The sequence below is a fragment of the Acanthochromis polyacanthus genome, chromosome 9 (genome assembly GCF_021347895.1).
Source record: "Acanthochromis polyacanthus isolate Apoly-LR-REF ecotype Palm Island chromosome 9, KAUST_Apoly_ChrSc, whole genome shotgun sequence".
NCBI classification, from domain to species: domain Eukaryota; kingdom Metazoa; phylum Chordata; class Actinopteri; family Pomacentridae; genus Acanthochromis; species Acanthochromis polyacanthus.
In genome coordinates, this window is record NC_067121.1 from 36,099,902 (window position 1) to 36,111,984 (window position 12,083).

The 12,083-nt window shown below is 38.3% G+C and overlaps 1 protein-coding gene across 1 annotated transcript in view; it reads left to right on the plus strand.

Annotated features, from left to right (window-relative positions):
* pappa2 (pappalysin 2) overlaps positions 1 to 12,083 on the plus strand; it is an 84,273-nt gene that overhangs the window by 42,911 nt on the left and 29,279 nt on the right. Inside the window, exons 14-19 of the mRNA XM_022191660.2 lie at positions 3,353 to 3,549; positions 5,541 to 5,654; positions 8,260 to 8,395; positions 8,489 to 8,663; positions 9,944 to 10,009; positions 10,097 to 10,193. Coding sequence (XP_022047352.2) covers positions 3,353 to 3,549; positions 5,541 to 5,654; positions 8,260 to 8,395; positions 8,489 to 8,663; positions 9,944 to 10,009; positions 10,097 to 10,193 — 785 coding nt within the window. The remainder of the gene's footprint in view (positions 1 to 3,352; positions 3,550 to 5,540; positions 5,655 to 8,259; positions 8,396 to 8,488; positions 8,664 to 9,943; positions 10,010 to 10,096; positions 10,194 to 12,083) is intronic.

Consider the following 12,083-nt stretch of genomic DNA (forward strand, 5'->3'; position numbering starts at 1 on the left):
GTGATAAAGAGATCAAGGCGTTGACTTGACCACCAAATTCCCCCGGTTTCAACCTGTGGGATGTGCTGGAAAAACAAAATCTGGGACCTTCCAAAACTTAAAAGATCTGCTGCTCTTGGCCTTGGTTCCTGATACCAAAGGACACCTTCAGAGTTCTTGGAAAGTCCACAACATGGCTCAAAGCTATTTTGGTGACCCGAAGGGGACAGACACAGTATTCAAGAGGTGGTTTTAATGTTGTAGCTGTTCGGTGTAAAGTTTTCACATGCTGGGGCCAATGGTTGCTCGTTTAACCCAAGGCCAGGTGGTTAAAAAGCAGTAAAAAGTACCATAAACATGCAGCATAACATAACAAAAGACAAACAAAGAAGCCGCAGAGAGTGCCCCTATCGTTTGTGATTCCACCGCAGGACAACAACACTTTGTGTCTGCAGCCTGCCCAGTCTGAAGCACGCAGACAGGCCACAACAGAAGCCTCTCAACACAACATGGAAGGGAGTTTACCCAAGACACTCCATTGTAAGCAGAAGGCTGAAGACTCGTCTCTGTCAACATATGGTTTTTGGTCTTGATTTTAGGTAAACACATTCAAAAAATGAGGAAGTAAAACCAGTCACGACAACATAAACCCCATGCATGATTTCATTATTTCAAATAGTCGTCACACATTCGCTGGCACACAACGATTATGTTATATTGTGATGCCTTCCCCAAGAGGCCCTCTTACACATTACAGGCCTGTCACGTTTAACACGTTCATGTGTCTCTGTTTCTCATTAAACGACTCGGTTTGTATGAGAGCAGGCATTAGCCTCAGTGACTCAAGAAATCAGCTCTACTGTTGTGGTATGTGGTGTTCCTCCACAGCTTTAAAATTCATCTTCCATATTATGGAATGTTCGCCCAAAACGCTATTCAGTCGCCTGAAGCACAATCGAAAAAGTATGGCTTCTATAATCTCCAACTTTGTGTTGGTTTCATTAAAAAAAAAAAAAAAAATCCCACAATAGTGCCACGAAGGTGTGAAAGATCAGCTGAGATGACACAGTGTGATAGTTGCTTTCTTTTCGTTCTGTGTGTTGTTTCCACTGGCTGCTGGATGGTAGTTATTCATGTGTGGTGTAAGAGTTTGTGTTCCGAGAGCTTGTTACAAGGCTAAAATTTCCATCATCCAGTCAATTTATTTGTCAAGGGGAAACAAGCGGAGACCGACCCTCCCTCCTCCCCCATCTTCCCTCCTCGTCTCCCACCAGGGCTCGACATGCCGTGACTGAAGCTATTACATCTCTTGTTTTACAATAAAAGACATCATGACTAGGAAGGAAAACAATTTGGCAAAAACAGGTTTTCACAAATTGCAACACTTAAAACCAATTATTCAGTTGTACTTCTTAGTCATAGACAGAATATTTGTTGGGGTTTTCTTGCCACATTTGCCCAACCCTCTTAGCTCCCACTATGCTCTGCTCTGTTTTCTTTATGCAACTTACCGTAACCTTTTATAGTCATCTCATCACAGATCAGCTATGAATGAGATGTGTTTGTTATGTTTGTTAGCACGTACTGCTCCCAGGCTTTTAATAGTTCTTTTTTTTTTTTTTTTTAGAATTTTAATGTAATTATTCAGCTGCCTCATTAGATAAACGTTAAATTGCACAATATGGTTACGGCATGCAGACCTTAAATCAAAAACTGATGGTCTCAATAGCTAATTCAAAGCCTGTCAATCAGTCCTTTATGGTGATGCTAGATAAATACAAGACTTGGAATGAAAATGAGTTAATCATTTTCCCAGGTGTTGTCGAAGCAGGGACGGGTGTTTGTTGAGTTCACGATGTGCAGCGTTGCCAAATGAACTCGGGAAGACAATATGGCGTTGAATTGTCTAGGCTTAACTTGCTTTTTATCAGAAACATGTTTCCGCTGGCTAATTCAAGCCAATTGTGCAGCGCTGACTGACTGTCTGTCTAACCTCTGCAGCTGTCCAGATGTTAATGAGGCCAAACGTCTGAAACGTCTGATGTTTACCGCCCTTTTTTTATGAATAACTGTTGCGTTAGAACCTGTTGTTCAGCTCATGCTTCCCACTCTTTTTGTGGTACATTGCCATAGTGCATTATGTCACTACCTTTACTTTGCTGCACATGTTCATTACTCATCATCAACTGAGCTGCAGGAAGTAAAATAGCCGATTAACAACTATGTCTGCAGTAAAATTTAAGACTCTTATACACTTTTCCTCGGAAACACTGAAGGACCTGATCGCCAGAGAGCATATTTATTTAACCTTTGGGGAAATTAAGAGTAATCACAATATGATTTCAGTTTAATTGTTAAATAGCATATATTATCTTTACTTTTTCATCAAAATGCTAACGCATCTTTGAGCTTGTTCCATGGCTCATCACTAAAGACTGAGATTGAGAATCTTGCTGCTTGATAACTTCAACTAAAAGGGACCTTGACTTAACTTGTTTTTGTGAAACTACTTTAAAGGTGTTTTAAAGTGAACTGAATATGTCTTAATAGATCACAAACAGCCTTAAAGTGAATGAATAGTGTCGACACGGCCTGTTAGAAATCACGTAATTCACTTGAACGTTTGAAAAACGTTTTCTCTGATATTCTTTAACACGGAAATATCTGCCAGAACATATTTGTCCATCAAGAGCTTAAGAATCAGTCAGTTACCTAATTGAGTAAGAAGCAGCCTGAGTTTCCAGTCACTCTATTATTAACTGCTCAGGAATGATGGTATGAAAATAATGACGAAAAGTTGCTATTTTCAGCCTTCAGTTATGCTTTAATTTCTCTGTACTTGTTGTCATGAGGTTGCTGAGAACTGACTGAAGTTGAGTTCATAAAAAAAACAAAATTCGAAATTTATTAGGAGATGCGACAAAAGAAAAAGCTTCATCTACCTGTCTGTATTTTTTATTTTCCTGGAAAAAGGTTTTAACATTGCTTTGACAGTTCTTTATAACTCATAATGCTGGCCCGCTTAAGCGATTTTGGGATCAAACTGACTAGCCAAGTCACATATCAGGTTTCTCCTTATTAATATCAAAACATTTTTATAATCTTGAATAATTAACTAGAGTCAAAGTTCACCCCTTAGCATAATTTACAGTCTGTTGAAAGCACAGAGTCTGATATGGTCGAGCTGACGTGGCTGACATTAAAAGTGGCCAACAAAAATACAGAATGCATTTGCTCAAATTTGGTTCACTGACAAACAGATTTGGATGGGAGTCTTAACAGTGGGGGATAAGTTTGTACCCTGCCAGATTAAGAAACCAGGCTTTATATTCTTTCATAAATCGTTCTCTCATTCTCTTCCCTATCTCCCAAGGTGAGCCCAGCCAGTGTTATGTGTTTGACGGCGATGGTGTGTGCGAGGAGTTTGAGAGGGGCTCCAGCGTTCAGGACTGCGGTTACTTTACACCTTTGGGCTACACAGATCAGTGGGCATCCTCTGCCACGGCTTCTCACCAGGACACCAACCGCTGCCCCGCCCATGCTGCCACCAGGGAGCCGACCCTTACCAAGGTATGAAGTATGAACCACAGAGCACATATAAGACTTCCAGATGACAATAAACACAGCATGAAGGCTGTTGTGGAAATCCGAAAATAAGCTGGCAGTGTTTCTAAACAAATTAGATTTCTCGGCACTTTTATTTTCTGTGCTATTTTTGTCGAAGAGGACAGTTAAATTGGCTCTTATTTATATCCCACTTAATTTTCTACAAAATGTCGTAAAGCAAACTCATCAAACATCATCTGTTCTTGTGGTGCGTCGGTATCGAAGACTTCACATTGGTTTTATGTATGTATAAAGCATCAAAATTATCACGTAATTGCCTGATTCTACTGACCACAATCATTTTGAATAATTTACCTGAAAAGACATCTGGATAAAACCAACAGAAATGTCATATTTCAGTAACTATTTTGACATCATCTCTGTCTTCTGTTGTGGTTTAAAGGCACAAACTGTGTATCTTAAGGTGCTTAACTTCTAATATTCAACCTTAATGCCATGATTTAGCTGCAATGTCAAACACCACAGCAGCACTGCACTTTGGGTTTAAGCTAAATGAAAAAGGAAAATCCAATAATTTGGAGGACACCGTTTGTTGGATTTGCAGCAAAATGTTTCTTTCAAAGGTGCTAATGGCAAATCTAAAACTAGTAGAGGCAGAAATTAACTGACAAAAAGACAATGCCATCATTAATCACAGTGTATTGAATGAACACCAGCTAAAATGTCGTGACAGCCCCAGTGCAGATATAGTAAAACCCATTCAAATCAAGAGAACCCATGTAAAATCAAAATAAAACTGAATTTCCTTATTATTTACTTACTGAAGGCAAAATATTTTCATCAACTATACAGTGCATACAGTACAGTAGTCACTATTTCTGGCAGCCTAAGGTTATACAAGCACTTTATTGTAAAAAATAATGTAATAAGTATCAAAAAACCTCTTCATGTCACGCTTCAAAACACCAAAGAGGTGAATTGAAGGCCTGTAACGAACCACCGTGTCATTGGTTAGTGTGGATGACTAAAAATCACAGCTGAGCAGCAACTGCTGAGGTAAAACCTGACGAAGAAGAGCTTTGCGCAAAACTTTGGAGGACATTTTGGCAGAACTTTCAGTGGCAACACAACAACTTTGAATGCAGCATAGCTCCCTTTATTCTTTTTACAACTTCAGTGCAAAATGCATCAATCATTTCCAACTCTGACATCTCCCATAAAACGTCTCCAATCTCATGAGGCCTCTTAGGTCCATCATTGCTGATGAGCCAAATTATGTTACAGTTTTACAAGTGTTCTCACATCCACATAGTTCCTCTAGACAAAAGGTCACACAAAATAAAGAGCGAGCAGGAAAAAAGATGCCAAGTTCAGTAAGTTCTGTCGAACAGGGCAAGAAACATGATTTAAGCCACTTATTTTTAAGGGAGGACTGCCTGCGTCAGACACGCCGGTTCCTGCATCTCAGAACTGGCAAACCTTCTGGGACATTTCTATCCTACAGTGTCTGAATGAGGCAAGGTGCAATAAACAAAACAAATCAAAGTGTCCTGAATAAAGTCAGCCTGACCTGTTTAATGCTTCACTTAACAGAGGATTTTCTGCTCCTTTCAATTCACTAAAGGGACAGTCTTTGTAAGCGAGCCTCAGTGAACCCTTTCTTCCAACATACTGCAAATCAGAATGTGTGACATGTCAGGAGATTTGATTGTGTACCGGGTTTCTGACAGTAGACCCTGTAAGATCAGGTTAATGAGGATAAAGGGGAGGATTTGGTCATGGATCGATAAAAACGTAAATCCACACTCGTGAAGATGAAACACAAGAAGAAAGGTTGAAAAAAATGTCTCCAATCCATTCCCACTGCCTGTTTTTGTTATTTATTTCTAATTTCTCTGACTTTACAAGCACGAAACACATACTTTCCAGGGAAGGCAACTGAGTAATTTTATTTCATATCAATTGCTGCACCACTTCTATTCTTCCGTGTGAAGCTCTGCAGGTACCAGCACCTGGAGGTGAATGAGAAATCGCCCATTGATGCCTGGTTCCCATGCACAGCCCAGTCTGACACAAACAATGACCTGGAACATTCATTCTGGCTAAAGGTATGTGTGTGTGTGTGTGTGTGTGTGTGTGTGTGTGTGTGTGTGTGTGTGTCTGTTTTCTCCTCCACTGAATGACTGTGGGTGGCTACTCTGTCTCTAACAGCTTCCAGCACTTTCCAGTACTCTTTTAAATGGGGTTGAAGGGCTTCTAAAGCAGACTGCTGGCTTGAACCTCTTCACACGCACATATTTCTAACTTTCAAACAATTACATGATTCATACGTTGCACTGGTACCTATAATTACCTATTTTCCAGGTCAACTGTGAATTATGAGTTCTAATGATGTGCAGATGATTAGCAAATCATGACTAGCCTCCCACTTATTGTTTATTTGTATTTGATGATTTCATTTTTTACCCATTCAATAGCGTCCATTACCAGTGTATTATTAGTGGAAGACCAAGTGTTATATAATTAACTCATCATTCATAATTAGATACTTAAAAGGTTCATAAGTTATTAAAATACTGGCATCTGAAGGAATAATAATAATTTTCCAGTTTCAAAAATAGATGTTAGTCATCATGGATGCATAATTTCTAATTATAGCTTATTATGCTTCCATAACACGCAGAGCAAGAAGAAAAAACAATAAGTACCTTCTATAAATGATTCACAATCATTATGTATCATTAACTAATTGTTTGTTTGTAGTTAGCATGACAAATACAGACATCGCTGTGTTCAAAGAAACTGTCGGAGAAATTGATTCATGTGAGGCTAAAATGATTCGTCCTGCTTATCTTTGTAGCTGCATCGCTCTCGAGCCAACAGCGCTTCACGTAAATGTCCTGGTTTGTGTACAGAACTCTGTTTGGACCTGGCTGTTCCACTCCCGACCTGTGTCTGGTTCTCATATTTTGCCTTTTTTTTCTGTTATTTAATCTTTCCACAGCCACGGTTCCCTCAATCAACTCTGCGGGTCCAGACTAAGCGTAGGCTCGCTGTTGATTTGACTGATAGCTTCACAACCTTGTCTCTCATTCTCTGGATTATAGGGTCCTTCGCAGTCACGAGTTCGCCTCTTTCCTTCCCTGCTCACATGTAGTCGTTTTCTTTCTCTCCGTCTCATCATTACCACTTCTTTGTTGAATGACTCATCTTTCCATCCCCTGTTTCTTTTATGGATGCCCTCTTTATCAGCCACATCTCTGCAGCCTCTCTGGAAGGCTGCTTTCTCCCGAGACTCTTTCACTGTCTGAAAGCCTTCATGATAACACCCGTATATGTCAGCTCTCCCTGAAACATCTCTTTTTCCTTCAAGTGTTCTTTCTGTCTCTGAAAGGCCCCCCTCTTCTTAATGATCTCGTCTCGCTCGATGTGAAGAGCGTTCCTCAGCCATCCTCATCATCACATCCACCTCTACAAGCTCTGTGAAAAGCCTCTCTCATTAACATCTTCATTTGGAAGCCTTTTCTCATTTCTACAAGACTTTTAACACTTTCTTTAAAGCGATACTTTATCTAAAATCTATCTTTTAAATATGAGACACCCTCAGTCTGTAAGCTTGACAGGTGGCTGTAAAACTTTGCAGTTCTAAAGAAGAGAACCAAAGACCAACGTCAGCTTAGATTCACAGCAACTGTGTTTTATTTCACTGGTAAAATGGAACATTTCATATTATTTCTGCAGCACAATTCTCTACTCTTCTGTGTTTAAGGTCAGAGCAATCTAAACAGCTCTTTCACTGAAATATTAGCAGATCCACGCCTTATCAGTCCTCATGTGTAAACCTGTAAAGCCCAAATATAAAACATTTTTTCTCCTCTCAGACGTTGTTGGAGGCCTCTGATGCAGAAATGACTGGGTTTCTCATCTTTCCATATTTTCCGGAACAAATACAAACAACAATGAAGGGTTCATTTGCAGGGTTGATTGCTTATGTTGTCCCATAGCAGTACATATCATCAATAGTCATTGCAAAGCAGCAATATTTTTTATGAAGAGTAATTTAAAATTGTACTTAAACTAATACTCAGTTCTGTCTTAGTCCCAGTGTTCGGCCATGCTGATTTGCAATTACAGTCCCAAAGAGAGATGTAGGTTAGAAAACTTGGACAGAAAGACTTTTAAATGCGAGAGCCAGAAAAAAAAAAAATGTTTTCATCAATTCTTGTCTGAACTGAAAGCTGAGAAAACATTAGATTTTTATTACTGTTTATTTCATATATGAGTATGTCAGACATTTAATGTCCCAAGTTATGCTATTTTAACTACTGAGCTAACCCAGACATGTGAAACTGCAACACAGATAGAACAAGATCAAAATCTAATAATTTGAATGCATTACACAATACCTTAACATTTACATATTGTAGAAATTTAAATACTTACAACATATATTTAAGAAACTTGAATAAAGTTGCAGATTTCTTTCATTAGTTTTTTAGGGTAGCTAAAAGTTTGCAGCTGTGGGCTTCACAGGGGACATTTACTCACTAAGATGACTGTAATTAATAATATTTGCTGTCATCGGCTGTGTCACCACGTAATTTAGGGTATATTTAATACTTGTATTTCTACACCAAATCACAGTGTACTCATAACTTCAGAGTTGTGTTTTTCCTTTTTCTACAATTGATACCACTATTCCTTTTGAAACAGGTGGGATTTGCTCATTCTGGAGTGGCTGCCTCTGTGATGGTGTACTTGGCCTCTGATGGGTCGTGGTCTGGGGAGCAGTGTCGGAGGACGGTCACCATCTTTCTATCTGATACCACTGGCAAGAACCACTCACTCGGTACTTTTCGTTTGTCCTGCTTTGTATTTGTAAAGTCAGAAAATAACAGATTGTTGAGGTTTGCAGATATCTGAAACCTTTCCATCTTCCCAGGCACACATGACCTCTCCTGTCATCGGAACCCGTTGGTGGTGAACGTGACCCATGACCTCTCTCAGCCCTTCTTCCTCACATCCTCAATCATCCTCCTCTTCTCCTCCCCCTCCGTGGCAGTGGCAGGTGTGGCTCTGAGGACCTCCTGCCACTTCAGCACCTTCGCCCTGACCGGGTGCGCATCAGAGGGTGGGCTCTCCCACAACTACCTACTTAACACACACTCAACAGTTTCATGTGATGCTCGGAAAAGGGAACACAAATAGGTCAATATATAACTGAGGGACTTTTGAAGTCAATGGGATAAATCTTGCATACATTTTTATTAAAAGTAAAAAAACAACAACAAATGTTTTTTTATGGTCATTATGATCATGCCTTTACAAATTCCAACTAAATAACCGTTCAAATTTAATAATAACCACATTCTAATCAGCTAAACAATAATAAAATGAGCTTATTCAAAAATGGTTTTGATTGTGTTCTTTTTTTAAGTTGAGATAATCATGACAGATATTTCTTTTTTGGCAATATATCAAATTTTACATGGAAAAAAATCAAATTGTATGTGTCCAAGAATCACTGTCAATTAAGTTCCCCGTTACAAAAACATTTAAGGAAGTGTATTAATTCCAGATCACATGACCTACTCCACATGATGTCATTTCCTCCTGAAGAAAAGACTGGAAAGACTCCAAGGCTTTCTGAGTGATTTAATATAAAGTAGTGTGTGAGTCAAGTGTGGATTTATGACGTCAGCAGGTTTACTACAATTCCTTTATAAATAATTTTCTATTTCAGTTTTACTCAATTGTATATCATACTTAGAAGAATCTCTCTGTAAAAATGCCATGTGGTGTTTGGTTATAGGCGGCCATGTTGATTTTAGGCCTGAAAACAGCAAAAATGTCAACTATGAAGCCTTTCTACTACGTTACAAAAAGTCCCGCAGTTATATATTGACCCCAATAATTACTGCTCTCATTTAATTGAAGAAAACACATGAATGTAAGATAAAAGATCCTGAAATTTATAAAAAGGAATATGTCAAGTGGGAGTTTGGTTCGAAAAATGTTACAGTCAACTGTGCACCTTTGAGAATTTTGACTTGGGTGCTATTTCTTTCAAGAAGCACTCCACCAGTTTAGTATTATGCAGCTATAGCGATTTGGGAACAGTTAAAAATGATCAAAATCAGTGCTATTCATGCCATTTTCTTATATGTCAAAATATGGCATACCTTACCTACAGTAAAACGAGACTACCAAAAGTCATAATAACTGCACAGTGGCACATTCTTTATTTCATCTCAAATTTCCAAAATGGCTGCCTCCAGTTCAATTAATTGGATTATTATAATAGTATCTTTTAGGCCTCCCAGTTATTTCCTGGTCCCTCCCTGGCTCTCATCCTTCTGTTTGTCTCTCTTTTCCTTTCCCTCCACCTCTGCAATAGCTGTTTGCGGCAGCCGTGTCAGATGGACAGCTGCAGTCCTCTTCAGTTAGAGCACGCGTTGGTCAGGTGAGCCCTTTGCAATGAAACACTGGCCGATTAGAGAGCTGAAACAACAAACGAAAGAACAATCTATATATCAGTGTGTCTCTGTAGGTGTACAGGAGGAGGGGAGGCTTCTCGCTGCTCTGTTCAGTGTCACCGTGGTTTCAGCATCACTGTGCTCACCGGCAAAGAGATCCCGGCCCACCAGGTACACTGCACCAAACGTCCTTTAAATGTGAACTTTTTCATTTATCTGTGTACCACTGATACAGTAGTGGTTGACAATATCTGCTCAACAATCTCTGATTTAACTGAAACTCTTACAGCTTAAAATAAGGTTATTTTGTAAAGATATTTGTGAGATTTCAGCCTAATATGTTGAATACTTTCTGAAATACATTTTAAAAGGTTTGCCCATCGACTGACTTTCAACAAATATTTTTGGACATTGAAATGTTTCAATGACGGTATCTTAACAATTATTAAAGTTAAAGTCTGACATTTTGACAGCCAATTCTCATCATGTGATCGATTCAGAATCTGCAATAATAGATAAGTAGATCAAATTGATTCTGATTGTAGGTGAGTAAAAATCTGAAAAAAAGTAAACTGTCATAAAAATCCCATCTTTCTGACGTTAACAAAAAAAAGGAACAATGCAGTATTTAACTAGTGATGTTTTCTGGACTACATGTAGATGCATGTCACAGCAATAATAAACAGAACATCAATAATTTTTAATATTTAGTCACTAAAATAAATAAAGTTATTGCCAAACAACTTTCTGATTTCAAAATAACTCATTGTGCCGATATGACATGTACCACAAAAATATTGCTAGATAGCTTAATCCAAGTAGAACAGAGTCCTGGAGTTTTAAAATGATTCTGATTTTTCTGACATAATGAAAAAAAACATTGAAAATTTCAGGCTTATCTTTAATAGTTCCTGAGAAACTGTAATCCAAACATAGCCTCCAATTTCAATGTGGAAAAAACTGTGTTGAAAGTGGGTTGGTTTGTAATGTGAAATTTAATTAATTTAAATTAATCATGTATTACACAATGTTTACAAAACAAAGTTAATTTTAAATAAAATCCGTTGTTAAATAAATTTAAAAAAAAGAAAATGACTTGATATATCAATCTAATATTTCACATAGTTTATGATAAAGAAGTTTCAGGGAAGTCAGAACTGGTCTAGCAAAGCGATCTGATGATTCGAGTCTTATTTTGTAGACATTCATTTACAGTTGTTGAGGGTTAACAGAGATGTAAGAAGGGCATAAATTTGGTTTCATGAGAAAGACACTGAGCGCTGTGAGGCTTGCAGTACAATAGTTTGTTCCATAGGCTGACCTGATTGTCGAGCAGTTTGGCTACATACCACCCTGAACAGGAAGACCCTGGCCTCTCTGTGACAATTTCTTCTTTTTTTGTCTCCTAACATTTGTGGTCACATCCTGTTTTGCCTCCAAGAAACCCGGACAACCAAATTACATCGACTGCGAATGATTAGAGAAGCCATACAGATTTCGTATCTACTGCGCTCATTTTCAAATATGACTTTGCATGTCACAGTCAAAGAAAGTGTCTTCAAAAATCAAACACAGAATTTTAGTAATGATATTTGTGATGGCATAAACCCAGATGTGTAATAGAAGACTGAGCTGACAGAGGCAGAGAAGCAGCATGGACTCCCCAAGGCTTTGTTGGGACATAACAAATATTGCAATATATCAATTCAGTTTGAATTTGTTGTAATTTATGGTTACTTTTATAGTAGTTAAGGATGGAGAAACTGTTACTATTTGTGATTATTAGTAACACTGAAGGGCCGGCAGAGTGTCTGTTTATCAGACCATAACGACATTTTACTGAAAAGGGTTTTTGCATTCCTGTTTTTCAGTAAGATTTTTTTCCATGAAGAGATTCAGAAAAACAAGTTTCCAACTTCGTATTTTATCACGGTTTCTTGATTTTTTGACAAAAACATTCTTTTTTTCCCAAATCTGAGGATTGTATAAAGTTACCCAGCATCTGCTGCATTTTATATTTCATCCTTTTCTTTTCATCCAGCAAAAACAAAGCAAAAACAC